This window comes from Macaca fascicularis, chromosome 3 (assembly GCF_037993035.2).
Source record: "Macaca fascicularis isolate 582-1 chromosome 3, T2T-MFA8v1.1".
NCBI classification, from domain to species: Eukaryota; Metazoa; Chordata; class Mammalia; order Primates; family Cercopithecidae; genus Macaca; species Macaca fascicularis.
The window spans coordinates 99,671,095-99,695,992 of record NC_088377.1 but is presented as its reverse complement, the minus strand read 5'-3'; the positions used below and the strand labels follow the sequence as shown (position 1 = coordinate 99,695,992).

Sequence of the window (24,898 nt, the reverse complement as noted above, 5' to 3'; positions counted from 1 at the left end):
TTTGTTGGCTAGGGAGATCTTGTGCGAAAACTCAAAGAAGATAAAGCACCCCAAGTAGATGTAGACAAGGCAGTGGCTGAGCTCAAAGCCCGCAAGAGGGTTCTGGAAGCAAAGGTGAGTCCTGGGATGCTAAAATAGGAACGTAAGTAGGTATAGGATTGTTCATCTTTAATTTCTTTGGATGGGAGAGACCTAGAAAAGTTTCTGAACAAGTATCATTTGGTTTATCTGTTTATCCATAATGCCTTCTTCTCCTTTCCCTCTACCTGGTAGACTCCTCATCCTTTCAAAATGCAACTCAAAATGTCAACTTTTTAATAACGCCTTCCTGACCCTGCAAATTCTGGACTCAATACACTGCATGAATTTCCATGGAAAGGACTGTGCTCTTCTTTATGACTTCTCTTATGTCTGGAAATAATGATTTTTGTTTGTTTGTTTTAAGGAAAAAGTCTGTTTATTTGATACCTGCTCCCAGACCTTTCAAACAATAGATCTCCCATCACCAAACTTAAGTTGTTTGGGGTTTTAAATTAATCATTTTGCTATAGCAATCCACTAACAATTCAAATATTGCTTATATTGCTTATCAGTATCTACATCGAAGTAAACTTAGTCTTTTTTTTTTTTTTTGAGACGGAGTCTCACTCTGTTGCCCAGGCTGGAGTGCAATGGTGCGATCTCAGCTCACTGCAACCTCTGCCTCCCAGGTTCAAGTGGTTCTCCTGCCTCAGCCTCCCAAATAGCTGGGATTACAGGTGCCCGCCACCACACCCAGCTAATTTTTGTATTTTAGTAGAGACAGTGTTTTGCCATGTTGGCCAGGCTGGACTTGAACTCCTGACATCAGGTGATCCACCACTTCAGCCTCCCAAAGTACTGGAATTACAGGCATGAGCCACCGCACCTGGCCAAGCTTAGTCTTGTAATCTTGGAAATGATCATATATTTTCCTAAATGATGAAGTAAAGGTATCTTTTATATTACTCAAAGGGAAAAAAAGACCTGTGGCTTCTATTGTTTTTAACCTGTCAAAATCTTGTCTGTTTGATAAATTTTATATTTAATTCTGGTGAGGAATAAACTAAATTCAGATACATAAGTTCAGATTCCCACCCACCCCTCCAATCACTCACTTTTTATTTAATGTCTAACAGGAGCTGGCATTACAGCCCAAAGATGATATTGTAGACCGAGCAAAAATGGAAGATACCCTGAAGAGGAGGTTTTTCTATGATCAAGCTTTTGCTATTTATGGAGGTAAGGGATTAACGACAAAAAGAACTGTTGTGTTGTTAGTGGCTCTAATATTATACTTAAATCGAGAACATGGCTTGCCTGTTGGTATCTGCTTGTATCAGGCCACAAAGCAGGGGATAGATGTTTTGCTTTTGTTTGCTTGGAGTCACCATTTGGTGTAATACCTGTTATTTTTCCCCACTGTATTTATTCTTGGAGAGCACTATTTTCCATTAGGATGTAGGGGATTGTTGGAGGCCCATGTATGCATTTGATGTGTCTGTGTACTCATGTACTCTTTTTAAAATGCAATGTGACTGAGGAGCGACAGAGGGCCATTATAGTACTGGCTAACTATACTGTGACCCTTCACACAGGGGCGGTGATAAAACAGTCCTTAGTTTATTCTTTATGGTCATCTGCCAGGAGAAAGCATTCGTCCCAGGGATGTAGATCAATCACTCTGAATGCCATATGAAGGTATATAGGCAAATGCAATTCACTGATGAAATGTAAAACTGTATTTTTCATAGTCAGTAGATTATTACAACAACGTTAGACATATAGTACTTTGCCACTGAAAGTTGACTTGAGTTTGGCTAAGCAGATCTGTAAATGTTTACCCTTTTGAGGTTAAATAGTGCCTCAAATACCCAGGAATAAAGTAGAGAATTGGATGCTAAAATTATAGCTCATTGTTATCAGATGTTGTGAGAAATTATTTTCTAATTTTTATGGCAGAAAACTATAATCTGTTTTTTCATTCTGTTTCTTGTATAAGGGGAACTTTTGTTGTAGATTTTGGGCTAGTCCTGCTTGAAATTAGGGAATAAATAGGAAATTAGTAAATGGTGTAAGAGCTTTTTTATTTTACTTCCATCAGCTAGCTGAAAGTAAGGCTCTTCAGTATTGAGGGATTTGCATTGTTGACTTGAATACACTTTTAGGGAGTATGTGAAGTCTTGTAGGTATCAGTTTCTCATGTCTCCTTGCCTTCATTGTTCAGAGTAACAAAGTAAAGTACATGTTTTCCTCTCATATTCTATAGGTGTTAGTGGTCTGTATGACTTTGGGCCAGTTGGCTGTGCTTTGAAGAACAATATTATTCAGACCTGGAGGCAGCACTTTATCCAAGAGGAACAGATCCTGGAGATCGATTGCACCATGCTCACCCCTGAGCCAGTTTTAAAGTGAGATCCTACTTTGGAGTGGGGGGAATCCTACTTTAAATAAAACAACTTGTTAAATTATTTAATATGCTTATCTAAATAACTTCCTGATTATAAAGAACTACTCATGTTCATGTAGAAAATCTGGAAAATATGGAAAAACAAACATATACCTTCTGCTCACAGATAGCCATGTTAAGATGATTGTGTTTGTCCTTCCAATCTGTTTTTTCTGTATGTCCCTATGTATTTCAGTGTTAGCAGTACACTGCTTATTTTCATGTAATATAGATTAATACATACTCATGTCATTAACTATTCATCTAAAGCATTTTTAATGACAGCATAGTATTGTTTTATGGAAGTACCATAATATGTTAGTTTGTGCCATATTGAAAGCATTAAGGTGTTTCTCATTTTTGACTGCACTGAATATCTTGATAGATGGATTTTTGGGTGTATCCTTGATTATTTCCTTAATACAAGTTTTTAGAAGTTCTGAGCAAAGGTATATTTGTAGAGATTTTCAGTTAAATACTATTTGTATTGAAATTTCAATGCAGAAACTTAGATTATTCCTACCAACATTATTGAAAGTAGGGCAGAATTTTTTTTTTTTTTTGAGACGGAGTCTCGCTCTGTCGCCCAGGCTGGAGTGCAGTGGCTTGATCTCGGCTCACTGCAAGCTCCACCTGCTGGGTTCATGCCATTCTCCTGCCTCAGCCTCCCAAGTAGCTGGGACTACAGGCATCCGCCACCACGTCTGGCCAATTTTTTTTGTATTTTTATTAGAGACGGGGTTTTACTGTGTTAGCCGGGGTGGTCTTGATCTCCTGACCTAGTGATCCGCCCGCCTTGGCCTCCCAAAGTAGGGCAGAATTTCAGAATGTGAAACTCAAAGAGGAATTCTTGTCATTTTGTAACTCGTCATTATTCATTTAAGGTTGCCTGGTGGAGAGCTGATTTTTACTATTGGCATTCGTTAGGTTCTCTTAATAATTTCAGCCAGTTAAGATGAGGAATTCTGGATGATGGCTCTATAAGATCAAGACTACCTATCCTTTTAGCTACTTGTTCCACCAATAGGAACTTTGTAGAGATAATACCAATGTCAGTACAGGTTTCAGTGGCAGGAACCACTTTCTTAAGGTTCAATGTCTATACTGAACTGCCATGAATTTTTAACTAGTCAAATTCCCAATGATTTTGACCTTTGTTTAGATCACTAATAATAATGGCATAGGCATGGATTAATTGATCCTGAAGAATAGTACAGACTTTATGACAACTTGTAGAAAAGAATTGTCTTTTTATTGTGTAGTTAATGTGTTTTTTCTTATGGGAAGGAAGAATGTGGGAGAGGGTGAAAAATAGATTTGAGGAAGAATTTTCTCTGGCATACATTACCATCTGTCATGGATACATCATTACTATAGATGTGGGAGCTTCCATCTTTGAGATACACAGATATAAACACTGATGGGGAATTATAAGGTAATATCTAGGTGTAATTTGTATGAGAATGACGAATTGAGTTGGCGTTTGTTAATTTAGGACCTCTGGCCATGTAGACAAATTTGCTGACTTCATGGTGAAAGATGTAAAAAATGGAGAATGTTTTCGGGCTGACCATCTATTAAAAGGTGAGGTTCTTCATCTCCTTCAGGTAGGATTGATCAAAATAAAAGGTTTAAACTTTCTCTCAGATGTTCTCCATTAAATGTTTTATTGAGGCATAACATTCAAAGAGTAAAGTGCACAGATCTTAAGTATATAAATCAAGTCCCTTATTTTTTAAAAAAGTTTTGTGTAGATTAATTAGTTACATACAGATGATTTTTCTAATTAGCAAATGAATCAAGACAATACCATGACTACTGCTGTAAAATCAACCATGGGATTCATGTAAATTAAGAACTTTATCCATGGATTTACTTTTTAATTGTCCAGCATTGAAACTGAAAAGTGCATTGTCCTTTTTCCCGTTGATTATCATATGTCAACACTGTTCTTACAGCTCATTTACAGAAATTGATGTCTGATAAGAAGTGTTCTGTCGAAAAGAAATCAGAGATGGAAAGTGTTTTGGCCCAGGTGAGTACTCTAGAGATGTTATCAGAGTAACCTAGGTGGTCACTGTCCTTCTTCCAGTGTTTAATGATTGTTGCATTTCCCATTATGCTGACCCTGGCCACACTGTAAAGAAGCAGAGGTTAATTCTGTCCTTTATAGCATCTCTTTTTTTGCAGTTTTATTTTCTTCTCTCTTTTGTGACTAACCCTTTATTTGAGCCAAAACTAACAAGTTAGTGTAAATAGGCATTAAATTTGTCTGTCCTTGGAAACTGCTTTTCTGGATTTAATAGCTAAAACCACAGGAGTGACTGATGATGGGTAGTGTTCAGCACTGGTGTGGAGATTTCAGGGCAGATAACTTGATGAGCACTTTCTCACTAGCTGTTTGATCTGCCTCTGCTTGGACCCTGATTTTGTGCTGTTATTCTTAGAACCTCATCAGCAGGTCCCTACTTTTCTGTCCTTGCTTTTCTCAGTTTGCCTGTAGTTCTAAAGTTTTATAATTTGTATATTTAAGCTGACAAATTTTAGATAAGACAACAAAGAGACCACAGAGATAATTTATTCTGACCTTTTGCCAATTGCAGGAATACTTTCTATATTAGAAGTAGTTCTTATCCTTTTTTTGAGTCACAGACCACCCTAAGAATATGATCAAAACTGCACGTCTCCCTGGGAAGATGCATGTGCTCAGGTATATATGTTGCTAGTGTCTCACCTCATCTATCGGCTGTTCCATTTAGGCAAAGTACGTTTCTCCAACACCATGTTTACTCATGAGGTCTACTGAGGCTCACTTCTTAAATTTTATTTACTTCCTTGGGTGAAAAACAAACAAAAAAACCAGTACAGTGATTAAACCTATTTTCTTTACACAGATCTCTGTCTCTCTCTGTGTCTGAATATAGAACTCCCTAATTTGTTGTTTTTTTCTCATGGGAATTACTGGATACTTTTCCACTGTTCTAATTTTTTTTTTAGCATGCTTATTTTTCTCTGTGATAGTTAACTTTCCAACATAGCTAAAATAATTTCTCCTTCATTTACATTGAAAACTCTCTTAATTTGGCTGTTGAATCATCTGCTGATTTATTTTGATCCTTGTGGAGTATAATTTTATCCCTTGCTTGAAGCTCATTGTTTTAGTACAGTTATTGATGGTTTAGAAAATTATTTCTTATATTTTGATGCTGTTGAAGCCACATGTTCATCTCATTTTCTTTTCCAAAGGCATGCCCTTTATTAGAAAAAATGGAAAGTGCCTCTAAGTATCCCTAAAATTTTCCATTCAGAATTTTAGATTTACTGAGGTTTTGTGTATATATATGTTTTTGACCTTAACAGTATCATTCATTTCCAAGTACGTTGTCAGAGTTGGGAAGTAACTAGTTGATTTGACAAGTCAATTTATTGTTTGAGCATTGGCCTTCTCTTTTATTTCAGATCCGTGTTCTAGGAGAGCAATTTGTTTTTTGATTTGCCATATCAGATACATGTACAGCTGTCAATATAATCTTCAATGAAAAGTTAGGGACCCATGGGAAATGGTGTAGCACTCAGAAATGGCCCTGGTGGATTCACTGGCTGAAAGCCCATCTGTTGCTTAAGCACAGAATAGAGTTTTCTGCACCTTAGTGTCTGACTCCTTTTCAGCTTTATGAAGCACGATTGTTTCTTTAAAGGTCCTGATTCACCTTCTGTGGTAGGAAGACCTCTACTCCTATTATGTGGATTTAACAGCTCAGAACGAATTCTTTTGTTTCTCGTCTCTGTTTTTGCTGGCCCATCTCTGGATGTTCCAGTTTTAAAAATCATTTTTAACTTGTTTATGAAAAATTCAAAACATACGAAATTTTATATGTTAAATAAAAACGTAATAAACAATTATGTACCTATCCCCGTGCTTCACTGTTAAATTTTTTTGTATCTATTCCCCTCTCACTTTACTGACTTCTTTCCCCTAATTTTTTGTGTGTGGTAGGGTGGGGACAGAGTCCCACTCTGTAGCACAGGCTGGAGTGCAGGGGCATGAACGTGGCTCACTGCAGCCACGACCTCCTGAGCTCAAGCGATCCTCCTGTCTGGACCTCCCAAAGGGCTAGGTTTACAGATGTGAGCCATGGTGCCCAGCCTGAATTTTTTTGAAGCAGATCTCAAACATTATTTTATTATACCTGTAAATTTTTCATTATCTATCTCTAAAAGAGAAAAATCCTTTAAAAATAAAGGCTTTTTAAATGATTTAAAAATCTTTTTCAATCCTCTTACCTTGGGAAATGTTAATAATTTAGTATCAAATATTTAATCAGTGTTCATGTTTTCTAGGCTGTCTTAAATATTTCCAGTTTTTAAAATTTGAATTGGGATCCAGATAAAGTCTGTACTTTGTGATTGGTTGATATGTTTCTTAAATCTCTTCCAATCTATATGGCCTTCCCTCATTCCCTTTTTTTCCCAGCATTTTCATTAAAATTTTTTTCAAGAAGCTGAGTCATTTGTTCCTTATTGTTTTCTACTGGAATTTGGTCTGGATTTGGCTAATTATGTTATTGTAGTGAGGTTACACATGTTCATCTTTTTCTGTATTAGATTTAGAGGCTTGACCAGGTATTTTTGGCAAGACATTTGATTAAGTGGTGTTATGGCCTCCTGTCCAGAGGTACATAGTACCTGGTCAGCTCTTCTGTGGGCTGTGGCCATTGATGTCCATTGTTTAGGTGCATTAACTGATGAGGGGGTTTCAAAATGGTGATTTTTGTCATTCTGTTATATATATATTTTTTAGCTAGACTATTTCTGTATGGAAAAACATTTTCTATCAACTATTTGATTTCTCTGAGACACCATTTATAAAGAAAAGTGAGAAAAAGTGCTTAATCCGTTCTCCCACCCATTGTCTTTTTTAACCTGTTTTCTATTAGTTGGTTCCCTAACATCCTTCAGAAATTCACGAGTTCCTGCCTGCCTTTTCCTTTTTTCCTCCTGCTGTTGTGAACTTTAGATTCAAATATTTGATATTCAGTCAGTTGCATTTATCTTATTGATGGTGAAATTGTCCAGTCTTTGGTGACTAGGAGTTCTCTGCTGAGTCTTTTTGACACAGCCCTAGTAGTCTCTGAAAACTTCCTTTAATATGACAAGATATTGCCATCTCATCTTGTACATTTCCTGTCCCAGACTTGGAATCAGACATTTCTCCAAAGAGCCCTGGTACTTACTAGTGGGGATGGTATTGATCACTAATTATAGACCTTGTCAGTGATCTGAGCTAGGAAATTGGTATTTTTTAAAAGATAAAATTTTCGTGAGTTAATGTAGATACTTAATAGTTTACTTAAAGTTAGGTTTATGGGGTTTTTACTATGTTAATCTTAAATCTCTCTCCTTCATGTAAACCTCACCAAAAATCCCACTTCTCAGTAACAAAACATAACTATTGACATGCCTTATCACCCACTGTATACGTTAACAGTCTCAGAATGACAGTACCCACACCACCATCGGCAATATAAATGTTGAAAACAGTTAAAAACATTTTTATTCTTTTCTTTAGGGATATGCCAGCAGTGTGTAGTCTTACAGTCTGATAACTGTATTTAAAGTCACTTGGAGTCATTCTCTCTCTGTGGTTATGTCATCAGCTAGATATGCAGTTAGTGCATGTATTTCATTTTATTTTCAGTATTCAGGGTTTCATTTTTAAAAAGTTGTATTATAATCATATAGCACAATAGCAAAGACTTGGAACCAATCCAAATGTCCATCAGTGATAGACTAGATTAAGAAAATATGGCACATATATACCATGGAATACTATGCAGCCATAAAAAGGATGAATTCACGTCCTTTGCAGGGATATGGATGAAGCTGGAAGCCATCATTCTCAGCAAACTATCACAAGGACAGAAAACCAAACACTGCATGTTCTCACGCATAGGTGGGAATTGAACAATGAGAACACTTGGACACAGGGTGGGGGACATCACACACCTGTCAGGGGGTGGGGTGGTGGGGGAGGGATAGCATTAGGAGAAATACCTAATGTGAATGACGAGTTGATGGGTGCAGCAAACCAACATGGCGCATGTATACCTATGTATCAAACCTGCACGTTGTGCACATGTACCCTAGAACTTAAAGTATAATTTAAAAAAATTAAAATTTGTTTTATAATCATATAAAGCATTTTTTATACCTCTAAAGGCAAATCTAAAAAACAAGGTATATTTAAGTAGTCTACTATCTCTCTTCCCTTCACCTTCCCTGCTTCCTGAGGAGTTTTTAACTTGAAACAACTGCCTTTTTAAAAAAAAATAGAATATAAACAAAGACATAGATACTTGTATGCCCCCCTTTCTAAATAAATGGTTGCATTCCATATACACTTTTCTCCATGGTGGTTTTCTTCACATAACAAAATATTTCAGAGATTGGTCCCTCATAGTATATAGAGATTGCCTCCTTCCATTTTATAGCTACATAATTCTGCATTGTGTGGATATATTTTATATAACCAGTTGTCCACTGCTGGACATTTGGGTTATTTCCCATCTTTAACGTTACAGATAGTGCTGCATCGAATAATCTTGTGCTTATATATTTTCATGTTTTTGCTATTGTGTCTTTGGGATAGATGCCTGGAAATGGGATTACTGGGTCAAAGGATACATACAAATGTAATTTTGTCAGATATTGCCAGATTCCCTTTCCCAGGGGTTTTGATTTCTATCTTTATTGGCGGAATCTTTTTCCTCCTGATTTCTTTTTAAATTATGCCTTTTATTGGAAAACACTATATATTCTTGAATTACCTGGGAAATAGATGTTCCTCAGGCTCTTTGACTTTCTGCTGTAGTAGGACCAGCTTATATTTACGGTACCCGTGTCTTGAAGGTCACTGGAACAGTTTCCTCATTGATCCAGCCTCTTGGGTAATTGTATAATGTTATCTTGTGGATTCCCCCTAGAAATTCTGTAGAAATAGAGTCTAGAAGGCTTAGTGTTTTAAATCGCGTGTTCAAACCTGGAACATGTGGTTAGTGTGAGTGAGTTGCCTTTTTATGGAGTGGAAATACCATTGGATTTATGAGGGGAGCAAACATAATTGCTCTTTATCGAGTAGGTATTATATACCAGGTCCTGCCTGTGCTAAGTACTTTACATGTTTTTAATCTTCATAATAGTCTTACATAGTGAGGTAGATGCTGTTCTCCCCTGTTCTTAGAGAGGTTACGTAAGACTTAATCTGTAGTCACACAACCCATAAGTGGCATAGAGTTGGGAGATACACCCAGGTCTTTCTGAACTCAAAGCTTCAGTTCTTATGGCCATTAATTGATTTATTGAATTACTTTGTTTCTATTAGGAGACTTTTAAGTTTTAAATATTGCTTACTATTAGATGGTTTGTCATAGCCACTTGAAATTCTTGAATTGGAGGTCATACATCATTTTACAGGATTTGGCATTGATGATCAATGTATAGAATGTGCAATACACTGGAAAATGCTGAGGTTAATAAGATACAGCTTCTATCTTCTAGGAGCTTAATATCTTAGCTCCTAAGGGAAAGTTCAGTGCACATTTAATTACTCAATTGAGGAGAGGGTGGTGGCTATTAATAGTATATTTGCTTGACTGGATCTTTAAAATACAGAGAAATGCAGAAATGCACCTTAAGTGTGTTCAGAGTAGTAAAATTCAGCTTTGTAAACTTATTTATGTAATTTCAGATTCTTGCCAACTAATAACTGTTATAATTGAATAAGAGGTATTTTGCTTTATCTTTCATTTTGAAACAGTGACTATATGAGTTTTAGGTCCCAGAAAGATATTTTGTTTCTCTCTTGATAAATGGAAAGTGTGTAAATTGGTTATGGGCTTTTTATTTTTATTTTTATTTATTTATTTTTTTTGAGACGGAGTCTCAGTTGCCCAGGCTGGAGTGCAGTGGCACGATCTCGGCTCACTGCAAGCTCCGCCTCCTGGGTTCACCCCATTCTCCTGCCTCAGCCTCCCGAGTAGCTGGGACTACAGGTGCCCGCCACCACGCCTGGCTAATTTTTTTTTTTTTTTTTTTGTATTTTTAGTAGAGATGGGATTTCACTGTGTTAGCCAGGATGGTCTTGATCTCCTGACCTCATGATCCACCCATCTCGGCCTCCCAAAGTGCTAGGATTACAGCTGTGAGCCACAGCACCCGGCTGGTTATGGTTTTAATGTGGGTGTTCTGAAGGTTAGGTTAATTGTGATGTTCCTGAATTTTGTGTGAGTTGTAACAGTGGATTGCTAGGGTTTTATATAATACTTTATATCTTATGCCTTGTTTTCTTTGTCTTTTACACTAATTTCTTTATATGTCCTTCAGCTTGATAACTATGGACAGCAAGAACTTACGGATCTTTTTGTGAACTATAATGTAAAATCTCCCATTACTGGAAATGACCTATCCCCTCCAGTATCTTTTAACTTAATGTTCAAGACTTTCATTGGGCCTGGAGGAAACATGCCTGGGTGTGTATCACTTATTGTTTACCTGTTTATGTAATGAAGTTTTTAAAATTGCTTATAGTAAAAGGTAAATATCAATGTTATGAAGGAAAAACTTTTAAAAAGTGATATACAGAACTACAGATGAATATATTATGGAGAAATAATGGCAGAAATAAGTCTTACTTTAAAAAAGTTCTTTCTGAATATAATTTCTGTTTTGGTATATATGTATTTTTTTTGCCATAAAATAGATATAAAATCTCTGATTACTATATCTTCTAGTTATAGCTGCATAGGGCAGAAGGGACAGTTGAAGAATGGTTTTGAAAGCCATTGAACTTATTGCTGAAGGATACTTTAGAAACCATTTAGTTTAGCCTGACACTGTCCAATGGAACTTTCTGCAGTGATGGAAATGTTCTGTAATCTGTGTTGTCCAGTGTGATTAGCTACCAGCCACATTTGGCTCTTGAGCACTCGTAATGGGTCAAGTTCTTCTGAGGCACTGAATTTTAAAATTTATTTCATCTTAATTGAAATTTAAATAGACATGTGACTAGTGGCCTACCATATTGGACAGCATAGGTGTAGCCTGTTGATTTGAAAGATGTGGTTTTCACGGATAAAGAATATCTGGTTAGTTTACAGTATGATTCAGAATTGGAATCTTTATCTTCTGATTCCTTGTCCACTGTTTAACAGACTTAGCCAATGTTCCCTTTCATAGCTTTAGATATTTTTCTTATGTTACGGTAAGAGAGTAGGTTTTTGCTACATGAGCTAGATAGATCATGTTTCCCAGAGGAGGGACTGAAGAATAAGAAAAATTAATTGTGACAAAATGTGTCACAGTTAATTATTCTAATGAGACATCAGGTTGATTTGGAATATTTCATGGAAAGAGGCCGGTGGCAAGCCTTTCATTTTGGCCATATGTACAGAGAGTCATAAAAGGAGACATAACCCGTGACCCAGACGTTCCATTTCTGGGAACTGATCTAAGGAAATAATTCAGAAGGAAAGGAAACTATACTTACAAGCAGTATGTAAACTAAAAGTAGAAATAACCTATTCAGTAATTTGAGAGTGGTTAAACAAATTATAGTAAAGTGGATTAGTTTAGTATAATATTCTGCCACTATTAATGTGAGAAATTTGTGCTATTATTTAGAAAGTGGAAAAGTATAAAATAAATAATACATAATTTTATACATAGTAACTGTAAATATGCACGTAAACTTTACTTACATTTGGATTAAATCTGGAAAGGGCCATAAAAATCAAAAGAGTTCGTCTGTTAAGTAAGAAGAGAGTACAATTTTAGGGTTTTTACCCCTTGGTTTTGAAGTTATTTTAGTAAAATACTTATTTTGAAGTAGGCCATTGGGAGCACTTCCTTAGTGGATGTTTTGCACAGGATATTTCCTAGGAAATTGAGAGGGCAGTGGCTTTAATAGTGTATTTGCTTGACTATATCTTTAAAATACAGAGAAATGTGCAAGCCTCTGGTTGAAAATATAAAATACTGCAGAGAATAAAATGATTTGAAAAACATTGAAAATTACCTGGCTTGGTGAGGTGATAGTTAGTGATAAGTGAGTGCTGATGTTAAATGTGAGCCCATACTGATTTCTTTTTAGCCCCTCAGTTAAGTTTTAATATGTGGGTTAACAGGGCTAAACATAGGCGTAGGTATTATTTTCCAGAGGATCTAAGATTGTCATCTGCCTTCATGTACATGATGACTTAGAAAACATCAGGTGGCACTATGGGAGAGGTGGTGTTTTTTTTTGTTTGTTTGTTTTTTGAGATGGAGTTTCACTCTTGTTGCCCAGGCTGGAGTGCAATGGTGTGATCTCGGCTAACTGCAGCCTCTGCCTCCCGGGTTCAAGCGATTCTCCTGCCTCAGCCTCCTGAGTAGCTGGGATTACAGGCATGTGCCACCACACCTGGCTGATTTTGTATTTTTAGTAGAGTCGGGGTTTCTCCATGTTGGTCAGGCTGATCTTGACTCCCAACCTCAGGTGATCCGCCCACCTCAGCCTTCCAAAGTGCTGGGATTACAGGTGTGAGCAACTGCGCCTGGCCTGAGGTGGTGTTTTTAAATTATTTTTATTTCTGCTTTTTGAGAAATGGGGTTTTGACTCACTGATGTAATTAAATGAAATGGCATTGCCAACAGTAGTATTGCCACACTAATTAATACATATTCTAATACTTGCTGTGAAAATGTTTGATACTGAGGAAAATGTTTCTAAAACTTCATTTTAGGGCCTGTACAACTTTGTCGTGAAAATGGTATATTTAGGACTTTTAGGATTTGTATCTAGAATTTCAGGATTGTTGGAAAACATAATTTCTTTCTTTGTAACAGACTGATTTACTTAAATTTATAGGTACTTGAGACCAGAAACTGCACAGGGAATTTTCTTGAATTTCAAACGACTTTTGGAATTCAACCAAGGAAAGTTGCCTTTTGCTGCTGCCCAGATTGGAAATTCTTTTAGAAATGAGATCTCCCCTCGATCTGGACTGATCAGAGTCAGGTACTGCTCAGGTTACTCTTACAAATTAGTGAATGACCTTGGCATTGCATTGAAAATGAAAGCTTGCTATATTGAAACAATTCTGCTTCATAATCCTGATTATGAATTTATTTTTGTCTTCTCCAAAAATCATGTTTTACATTTGGAATCCTCTAAATGTAATCTCCAGGATGATAGGCAGTTTTGAGTGACAAAAGTGAACTTGAAGGGAAAGGAAGGAGGATGGAGAATATCTTAAATCTCACCTGCTCTAAAATTACCTTTTTCCTTGTTCATCATATATTTAGAGGATGGTAGTATCTTGATTGTCTAAACCAAGGCATTCCTGGCAATGGTGATGTGTATGAAAGTGTGGAGTGGGGATAGGGTGAAAGTTATGACAGGAGGATTGTTCTAGGTGTCTAGGGCAGACAACATTGGTAAAGTTGGGGTGAGGATGTATCAGTAACCCACTGGTGTTCTGGACACAACCTCCATCCAGGTATTTGGGGGCCTGTATGACAGAAAGGCCAGCAAGCAAGCTTACCCTCATGACTTCTATTCACTCACTTGCCTCTATTCAATTAGCCTACTTTTGTCTGATCTATCCAGGGTTGTGTGGGAAGGCATATTGGAGCTGGTGATTTCCACATTTCTTTAGAAATTTATTATGACTTAGCTGTTTTTATGACTTAAGCTTTTTGTGATTTCTATACATGTTATTCCTGGTACCATCTCTCAGTGTAATACATTCCATATAAAATATGAGGTGTAGCTCAACATAACTTTCTAAGGCCCCAAAGTGTTTTCCCAGCCCCAGCACCCACCCATTTCCTGTCTCCTCTTCTTACTCACTGTAATTACAGACTTGAGTCATAACATAGCCCAGGCACTGACTCTGAATCAAAGCATCCACAGCACCTGCCTCATCTTGTGAGTTCCCATGATGCCACCTGGGAGAAGATGCCTACGTTCTGTGCAAGTTGTATCTCTAGGCCCTTCAGGCTTATAGTTTAGGAAGGAGGGACTTACAGAGGAAAGAATGTGCACAACTTAGAGGAAGTGGGGGGAAGGACCCCTCTGGGCTTTTATGTAAAAAGAGGAGGTCATCAGAAACTTTAGCCAGGTATGATAGCAATGAAAAATTTGTCAGATTTGAGTCTTTGTTTTATTTCCCAGTGTCTGAGTGTTTTTTTGTTTGTTTGTTTGTTTTTGACCGTTTCAATATCTAGCAAGCATGCCTTCCCAAACTGAGGAAGCTGTGTAAGACTGACCTTGTCTAAAGCCAGTGTTACGAAGAGGGTTTACACAGAGTAGCTATGGGAAGATTATTGAGAAGGACTGAGAAGTAAGGCAGTGTCTGGGGCCTGTGCAGTAAAAAAGTGGTGGGTAGGGAAACCAGCTTGGAACTTGGGAGTGATCCCAGGGGTTAACTGGTGGAAAGGCTCTGGGGTTTCTCAACAGTATATTCTTTGGTCATTTTCACTTCAAAGTGTTGTGTCTGAATTCTGGCTAGTTTCGTTATGTCCCTTGCAAGTTCCTGACCAGAAGTCCACTAATTTTTTCATGAGTCAGCAGCCTCCTGGCTTTTGTTCCGTGGTAGGACATGTAGTGTTCTGATTCTTCTTGATGGCAGAGTTCTCTGGTGATTAATCTTTGCATAGCTGTATTTCCTTTTGTTAGTTTAGGGGTATTAGATTGTTCATATGAAGACTTTCTAAAATTTTATTTTATTTTGATTGACTTGTCTGTCTTCCTAGCCTGTGTATATTTTAGTTCTCTACAGTTTCAGGTACAGTCTCTGAACTCTCAGATACAGTTACTCAGAATTCTGATGATTCCTGCCTCCTATCTATGAGCTGAGATTATTGATGAGTAAATTTTGTATGATTTGTATGATTTCAAGTCACACAGTGTGGTGCTTTGATATGCTTAAACATTGTGAAATGATTACCACAGTCAAGCTAATTAACATAATTATCACCTCACATAGTAACTTTTTTTTTTTTTAGTGGTGAGATCTACTTAAGATCTACTCTTTGAGCAGATTTCAGGTATACAGTGAATCATTAACTATAGACTCTGTGCTGAGATTTGTGACGGAACAGATGGAAAGACTTTGGCAGCAGCCTTTTGGAGATTCTAAACAGGGCTCTTAATTTATCCTGTCCCGCATTGTAGATGTTCAGTTGCTGTCAGCCCATTTACAAGCTATGTGAGAACAAACATCATGTTTGTTTCTCTCACATTTATATGGGCGCAGAAGATGTTTCCTAGTTGTTGAAAGACAGCTAAAACATAGGTGCTGCAGGACCAAATAAGAGACACTATTAAAAAGTAAAATTAAAAAATTAAACCTCTTTTGCAGTATATTTCATGTATTTTTAGGATCCATTTAAGCAATTTTACATTACTTGTAAAACATCTGAGATAATCATGGAAGTACACCAGAAAATGTGATTTTTCTTGAAAGAAGAGAGATTGATTTTGACTCATAAAATTAACTTGAAACACTTTCCCCCCAAATAGCTACTAAATTGCATTCAGAGAAATCTCTTTGGGAAACCATTACAGTGTGCACTTCATCGTTAGGTAATTAGCTTGATGTTAGCTTGTTCAATTCATGCCTTATGTCCTTTGCCTTGAATAACACTTTATTTAAGAAACTCTTACTCCAAAGAAACCAGCTGTATGATGCCATTATCAGTCATTTACTTTTTTGTAGCAGTAAAGAAGAAGAAATCAAACTGCTGTGAAAACTAAAGAACCATTTCATTTCGCTTTTAATTTCCCATTCTTTGAATGGGATGAAGAACTTCATTTAGTGTATACTTATAAAGACTTGCTAATGCGTTAAGGAAAACCATTTTATCTGGATGTCACTATTCAATATCTTATTTCTTATTTTGCATGTGCTATTTGCGTATGTTTTCCTAATTTAAAAAACTGTATTAATCTGCCTTTAACAAGTTATTTTCAGTTAAAACTAATAATCTTTTTGAATGTAGCTGGAGGGAAGGAATTAATACTTCAGAGAAGTTAGATCATGTTTATTTTAAATAGTGAGTAATAAAATTTTCATTAATGTGTTTAAAAATAACAACCTTCACATGTACCCCATACATTTGTAGAAATATAATACATCAAAAAAATAAAAATAACAACTACCCAGACAAATTTAATTCAGAATTTTTTTAGCCATTCCCTTAGGAAACCAACTTTCTGTTTAGTAAAAAAGATGACTGTAGTATGGAGCCTTTATCACTAGAATGCAGTTGAAAATAGGGGCCTTATTTACTGTTTGTTTTATTATTATTATTTTTTGTAGTTAAATATGCAGATATATTACTTATGTTTTTGCTTTCAGAGAATTCACAATGGCAGAAATTGAGCACTTTGTCGATCCCAGTGAGAAAGACCACCCCAAGTTCCAAAATGTGGCAGACCTTCACCTTTATTTGTATTCAGCAAAAGCCCAGGTCAGCGGACAGTCCGCTCGGAAAATGCGCCTGGGAGATGCTGTTGAACAGGTAGGATTCTGGAGGTAACTTAACTTAGATTGTGCCTGTTCAGGGTTTGCAGTAATTAGCAAATTCTATGTGTTCTGGGTGACAAAGTATTTTATTTTGGCGGTCATTTGCTTTTTATACAGTACTTGGTTTTGTAAAGAATTTATTATACAGTATTATTATAGTAAGAGAAAAATCACCTGAACATCTCAATTTGTGGGCCTTGGGGCTAGCATGAAAAACAAATGTTTAGCAGAGCACTTGGAAAATAGATCTTGGTTTGATTGTGCCTCACCAATCTGACTCTCAACAGTATGTACTACTTTGGGGGAGACAGAATTGGACCCACAGAGAGCAAGCCCCCTGGGTTTCAGACTCTTCTGTATTCATAGCAGTGGAATAAGGCCTTGCATATAAGCACTTTGTAAATATTTGCCTGGAGAAGTGAGTGCATGAAAACTTGCCAACAGTAGCTGCTGTCCACTAGTGGAATGAGTTGCCTCGCGGAGCAGTGAGCTTCCTGGCCCTGAAAATATTCCTGGCAAGATTGGTCGATAGCTTGTCAGCCACATTGCGGAGAAGACCTCTGTAGTGTATGGAGATGGGGCTAGATGTTTTCTAAGGTCCTTCCAAACACTAAAATGATTATGTGTACTCTATGGGGTTCACAAATTTCAGTGGGTAAGGATACATTAAAATCCCCTCAACATGTCTCATTACTTTGGTTAATTCAGAAGGGAATGTCTTTGCCCTTCTTTTTTATTTTATTTTATTTATTTTATTTTTTTTGAGACGGAGTCTCGCTCTGTGGCCCAGGCTGGAGTGCAGTGGCTGGATCTCAGCTCACTGCAAACTCTGTCTCCCGGGTTTACGCCATTTTCCTGCCTCAGCCTCCCGAGTAGCTGGGACTACAGGTGCCCGCCGCCTCGCCTGGCTAGTTTTTTGTATTTTTTAGTAGAGACAGGGTTTCACCGTGTTAGCCAGGATGGTCTCGATCTCCTGACCTCGTGATCTGCCCGTCTCGGCCTCCCAAAGTGCTGGGATTATAGGCTTGAGCCACCACGCCCGGCCGTCTTTGCCATTCTTTAGTGTCATTATGAATATTGTTTTTAGTACTGTAGATTTAGAAGGTATGAGGTACTGGGCTGAATTTTTGCTGACCCACTAAGTATGTTGGACAGATTTTGAATAACTCCATTATCATCATCTTGACATTAACCCATTAAAAAATAACCAAGATCTCATTCTGAGTATTTGAAATTGTTTTGAAAGCAAGATAAAATAGTTTGCGTTGGGTTTCAAATATTTTTCAGTAGGAGTCAATGGAAAATGGTATCTTGGCTTTCAAATTAATGTGTGTTTTCTTTTCTTCCTCCATGCTTGCTTTCTTACTGGTTGATTTAGGGTGTGATTAATAACACAGTATTAGGCTATTTCATTGGCCGCATCTACCTCTACCTCACGAAGGTTGGAATATCTCCAGATAAACTCCGCTTCCGGCAGCACATGGAGAATGAGATGGCCCATTACGCCTGTGACTGTTGGGATGCAGAATCCAAAACATCCTACGTAAGTGGAGTGCTGTTTACCATGTGGTTTTCACATTGTTAACTTAGGAGCCCAAAAATGGATTTTTGTGCACTTTATGCCACAGAGGAACAAAGGAAAAAGAAAAGAGATCTTTTCCTGAGCAAAATGGAAAAAGCAGTTGCCTCCTGCCTTTTCATGTGTCCTAAGGAGCCCGTTGTAGTCTTAGACAGCTGAGAGAGAGAGTTAGTTGATGATGGGACAGTGCTGATGTGTACACTAGCTGTACAGTGTATTGGCAGCATTACTGGCAATATCCTGGAGTGGATCTAAGACACATTGGCCTCTCCTTCCTGGCAAGAATCCCAGCAAACATTGGAAATGGTGGAGAGGTTGAGTAAAGAAAGTCATAGTGCTCTTAGCTCAATGAGCTATGTGGTAGCTTTGGGGAATATACTAGTTGATTCTGATCTCTTGCTTAAGTATTACCTTTCTCAAATGTTATGTATTTAACTCACAATTCACAGATGATCTCGAGGTACCCTGCTGCCCCTGTGCCCTGTCACCCCTCCAGCCTCCACCACCAAACATGAACATCAGTACTGAAGCTGAGGGACGAAAGGCATTTGCGTATAGGAGATGCTGTCTATACTGGTGGCAGGAGGAAATGTGGCATCTAAAACAAGGCTGAGAGTCTTTTGGCATTTCCCTTCTTGGGTGTTAGAGAGACTTCCTCACCTGCATAGAAAGAGACTTTATTCTAGTCCAGGGTCATTTGTTCCACTGCACCCTTGGTTCAGTTTTCACTCTTTATTTATTTATTTATTTATTTATTTTTGAGACAGAGTCTTGCTCTGTCGCCCAGGCTGGAGTACAGTGGCCAGATCTCAGCTCACTGCAAGCTCCGCCTCCCGGGCCTACGCCATTCTCCTGCCTCAGCCTCCCGAGTAGCTGGGACTACAGGTGCAGTTTTTACTTTTTAAAATGGCTTTCTTTTTATGGATTTTTGAAAATTAAAAATCAAAATCAGTCATATTTTAAAAAGTAATGACTACTTTTTTTAAAACAAAAAGGAAAAAATAATTCTGAAGAATATTATGTAGAAAATGAAACTTCCAGTTATGTGCCTCTCCCCAGGTGTTTTATGTCTCTTCTTTGTATTGAGCAGATATTTTCTATAAAGGACCAGATGGTAAATATTTTTAGCTTTATGAGTCTCTGTCACGTAACTTTGTTGTTTTTTTTTATAGCTTTTAAGACATGTCCAAACTGGCTGGGTGTGGTGACTCATGCTTGTAATCCCAGGACTTTGGGAGGCCGAGGTGGGAGGATTGCTTGAGCTCAGAAATTTGAGACCAGCCTGGGCAACATAGCAAGACCCTGTCTCTACAAAAAGTACAAAAATTAGCCAGGTGTGATAGCACGCCCCTGTAGTTTCAGCTACTCGGGAAGCTGAGGTGGGCAGATCACATGAACCCAGGAGGTTGAGGCTGTAGTGAGCCATGATTGCACCACTGAACTCGAGCCTGGGTGACAGAGTGAGGCCCTGTCTCAAACAAACAAAAAAAGATCATGCTTAGCTCCATGGTCTTGGGTATGTCTGCCTTCTCTAGATGATTTTTCTATGTGTTCTAACACACACATGCATAAATGCATAATAATCTGCATATGTTTATAAATGGCTATTAATGATGTTGTTTTTAATATATTCTTTTTCCCTTGTGGAATTAGGAAAGAATTACTGTAATCTGTTAGGATTTTCTTAGCAAGCTTGCTTGACATATGTCAAAATGATAATAGTAATTATTCTTAGCATTATGGGTGATCACTAATTTCTTTACACTTTTTAGATTTTCTGGGACGACTTTTTATTTTCAGATGAAACCAATAAAATGTTTTTCCTTTTTTATGAGAAAAGATTATTTCTTTTCTTTTGGTTTCATACCCAGCTCCTTCTCTTAGTTTGCTCTGACTCTAATTTCAGATTAAACCAGATGTTGTTCTTGCTGTCTCCATTAAGTAATTTGCTTAAGTTTCACAGCCAGTGCGTGGTGAGGCTGGGATATAAACCTGGCTGTCTGACGCCAGGCCCATGCTCTTAACAGTCATGCTGTACTGCTTTATAAACCCACTGTATGCCTGCTAGTCCCTATCTGAGAACTACTGTGAGGCTGGGGATCAGAAAATGGAAAGTCACTGGAAAACAGGGCTAAATGAAACAAGAAGCTCCAGAGTCCCAGATGCTCTTAATGAGAGGGGAGAACTCCCTTAGAGAGTTTAATACTTTTGTGTGCTTTATATTTTTTTTTTAATAAAAAAAGTTACCGTTGTAGTTAATGCCACACCAATCCTCTTTCCCTCCAGAGAAGTAATCACTATCCCAACATTGTTATTCTCAGGCACGTTTTATAATTTTACCTTTCAGTACATAAATGTTAGTTGACATCTTTGGTAAATTATAACCACCAAACTGTATGTTTAAGAACATAAGTATATTTACCAGTCGACATGTATAGGGAATGTCAGATTGCCAGATTGCATGTTTTTAGGCTTTGTTCTTTAATTCCTTTTGTTGTTTCGTGTTGGAGTTTCTGAGCTCATATGAGTTTTATATTTGCTTGCTTTATTACAAACACCCCATGTGATAACATGTGCTTGGAAAGCTGAGTAGTTTTGCCTTTTTTTTTTTTTTTTTTTTTTTTTTGAGACAGAGCCTTGCTCTGTCACCCAGGCTGGAATGCAGTGGTGCATTCTCCGCTCACTGCAGCCTCCGCCTCCTGGGTTCAAGCGATTCTCCTGCCTCAGCCTCCCGAGTAGCTGGGATTACAGATGCATGGCACTGCACCTGGCTAATTTTTGTATTTTTTGTAAAGACGGAGTTTCTCTATGTTAGCCAGGCTGGTCTTGAACTTCTGACCTCAGGTCATCTGCCCGCCCCAGCCTCCCAAAGTGCTGGGATTACAGACATGAGCCACTGTGTCTGGCCAAGCTTAGTAGTTTTGATGGTTTAATTTCCCCAAACTCTTTGGATCAAGGACAAAAAAAAAAAACGACGAATCTTCGTGAGAAGGACTAACTAGATATCTACCAAAATAAGCTCTTTACAAACTCTTTTTCTTATTGAAGTAACAGATTCTTAAGAGTTTGTCATAGTTGGGGTTGCTATAAGAAAGTACTACATACGGAGTGGCTTATAAACAACGGACATTGATTTCTCACTGTTCTGGAGGCTGAAAGTCAGAGATCAGGGTGCCAGCATGGTCTGATTCTTGTGAGGGCCCCATTCTCAGTTGCATACTGCCAACTTCTTGTTGTATCCTCACATGGTGAAAGAGGGCAAGAGAGCTCTCTGGGGTCCCAGATTCCAGTGATTAGGGCTCCATCCTCATGACCTAATCACCTCCCAAAGGCACCTCCTCCTAATTCCATCATGTTGGGAGTTAGGATTTCAGTATACGAATTTTGCCAAGGACACAAGCATTCAATTCATTGCAGGTTCTTTGAAAATAATTTAAATTTTGCTTTTTAACAGTATCTTATGTATGTATTTATAAGACAGAGAACCTGGCATCAGTGTGATCATAATGCTCTTATATAATTTTATTGTGTGACCTAAACTTTATCCACTCTTATACTGAGTTGTCTTTTGTTCAGTAAAGAAAGTGAATTGAATCCAAATGCCCACATTTATGGCAAGCTGAAGTAGGTGTTTAGTCAGCCATCTGATATCAAGTTGTGAGAACAGTAGGTACTTCATCCAAAGAATTATGGTTTCTGCCAAATTCATTTTGATTCCTGTTCACAAATTTGAACCAAATTTACAGGCTTTGTCTAGGTTCACATTTAATTTCCGTAATTAAATTCCCGAATATATTAGTTTACACCACAGACTCAGTATGACAATATAAATCCATCCGGAAAGGAAGACTATTTTGTGTACAGTGTGAATTATATATTTTTTCTTTCTTTTTTTTTTTTAAGATGGGGTTTCACTATGTTGCCCAGATTGGTCTCAAACTCCTGGCCTCAAGTGATCCTTCCACTTCAACTTCCCAAGTACCTGGGATTACAGGCGTGAGCCATCATACCCAGATCCGTGTGAATTATATTTTATAGGTTTATTAGCTGCCTGATATATGAGGCTATTCCCATTTCAAATATTTATAAAATTTGAATGAAGATTGTATAATCGAATTATCCTTGAATATATGAAAGGGTTATAATCTGCATGCATTTGTGAATGAACACAATGTAAGTATAAGTAAGTAATGTTTTTATTGATTATATCTTTTTAGGGTTGGATTGAGATTGTTGGATGTGCTGATCGTTCCTGTTATGACCTCTCCTGTCATGCACGAGCCACCAAAGTCCCACTTGTAGCTGAGAAACCTCTGAAAGAACCCATATCCTTTCTGTTCACTCCAAAAACTCAGGATTCACATGTGAACATCTTGCTAATGACTAAGTCCAAGTCTTTACCGTGTTCTATGGATAAATGGAGATGTTTTTGATACCGTAGTAATACTTGTTTAAACCTATTATTTTACCTATCTCTTTGTTCCTTTCCTATTCTCTGCACTTGTAGTCTGATGTGTGCCCACTCAATGTTTGGCCTTTAAAAGAAGCATATTTAGAAAAATGCTCTGAATATCTTTCAGAGCGTTAATAGTTTTTTTCTCAGCTGTTTCCAAAATGCGCTTCACACCTGCACCTACCTACATGCTCTTTAAATAAAGGGTACCTGGTGAAAGCTTTTTCCATTAAAAGATGAGTGTCATTTGATAGTAGATGAAATAATAATTTAACTCACTTGGTCTGAAAATCAGCAAAATAGAAATTTTCTTTCTTTACTAGGCAGTGAAGTTATGAGCTGATTTCTTAGGGGTAGGTCAGTGACAGGAAATAGATCTTGTTTTGGGCATTTTAGAAATAAATTCTTATCAGAAGTTCTTATGCCATGGGTTGGTCATTACTGATTAGATAATATCTCTTTTTTCTCACTGTAACTGGAAAAGTTTCTATTGATGGTATTAATTTTGGGTGAGATTTGCTTGAATGATTTTGTGGACAGGTGTTTCATCTTGTCTTAAAATCAACATAAACAGGATCTGGAGTACTGATAGAGAGCTGGGGTGGTTTTAAGTTGATGACTGATTGTTCTCAGGCTCGTTTTCTGAAATACTGAGTTAGTGCTGTAGTTTTGGATTCCTTGACTACTTCATACAAAACAGTCAGTGTTGTTCAGTTTGAACCCAATAAGGGAGCAATTGGTAAGGCGTATAAGAAGGATGCAAAACTGGTGATGGAGTATCTTGCCATTTGTGATGAGTGCTACATTACAGAAATGGAGATGCTGCTGAATGAGAAAGGGTAAGATTTCAGATGTTTAGTCTTCCACGGGCTCCAGTCAGTTGTGTCTTCGGCCAGGTTCTGAAAGTTAGGGTGTGATTAATTTCTTAAGATTTTTTGCAGGTAAGATTTTTAAGATTTTTTGTTGGCTGCATTTGAAGGACTGTCTTTGCTGAGATTTTGGCATTATAGCCTGGCAAAAGATTTGAAGTAGAATATAAAGACTTTTTTTTTTTTTTTCCCTATTAACTTTCTTAAAGCGACTTACCCAGCTAGGAAGGGTTAGAAACTACATCTACCTCTCAGGTCACTTCTCCTTTTTGGAGGTTTAGAATACTCTCTGTTTAAGCATGAATATAAACAATAGAGAAGGCGGGGCATGGTGGCTCACGCCTGTAATCCCAGCACTTTGGGAGGCCGAGGCAGGCAGATCACGAGGTCAGGAGACCATCCTGGCTAACACGGTGAAACCCCATCTGTACTAAAAATACAAAAAATTAGCCAGGCATGGCGGTGGGTGCCTGTAGTCCCAGCTACTCAGAGGCTAAGGCAGGGGAATGGCGTGAACCTGGGAGGCGGAGCTTGCAATGAGCCGCGATCTTGCTACTGCACTCCAGCCTGGGCAACAGAGTGAGACTCTGTCTCAAAAAAAAAAGAAAAAATAGAGAAAAGCCTTTAAAGGAATACAACAAAATCCAGCCCTGAACAATGTAAAATTTACAATATCCAGCAAATGATAAAAATTACTCTCTATATATATATGAAATAGCAGGAAAATGAGGAGTAAAGTCAGTTGAAAGAAACACCTAGAAAAAACATGATGCGGTAAATACATAAGGATGTTAAAGCACTTATTATAAATATACTTAATGTACTCAAGGGTATAAAGGAAAACATGAACATGTGAGGTGAGAAAGGGAAAAATATATGTGTAATATGGATATAAACACATGTTTTTATATATATAGACAACATGAAACATTTAGAGGCAGTATCTCAAATGAAAATGTCACT

At 37.6% G+C, this 24,898-nt stretch overlaps 1 protein-coding gene across 3 annotated transcripts in view; it reads left to right on the top strand.

Moving 5' to 3' along the window:
* Positions 1-24,898, top strand: part of GARS1 (glycyl-tRNA synthetase 1) — a 40,429-nt gene that overhangs the window by 3,953 nt on the left and 11,578 nt on the right. For 2 of the 3 annotated variants that reach the window (XM_065542158.2, XM_074035295.1), the window contains 11 exons: positions 13-114; positions 1,158-1,260; positions 2,288-2,429; positions 3,963-4,051; positions 4,426-4,502; positions 10,850-10,995; positions 13,371-13,520; positions 16,867-17,029; positions 18,413-18,577; positions 22,831-22,939; positions 23,761-23,905. In XM_065542158.2, coding sequence (XP_065398230.1) covers positions 13-114; positions 1,158-1,260; positions 2,288-2,429; positions 3,963-4,051; positions 4,426-4,502; positions 10,850-10,995; positions 13,371-13,520; positions 16,867-17,029; positions 18,413-18,577; positions 22,831-22,939; positions 23,761-23,905 — 1,391 coding nt within the window. Of the gene's footprint in view, positions 1-12; positions 115-1,157; positions 1,261-2,287; positions 2,430-3,962; positions 4,052-4,425; positions 4,503-10,849; positions 10,996-13,370; positions 13,521-16,866; positions 17,030-18,412; positions 18,578-22,830; positions 22,944-23,760; positions 23,906-24,898 lie in introns of all 3 variants that reach the window. The other variant, XM_065542159.2, reaches the window with a different exon arrangement.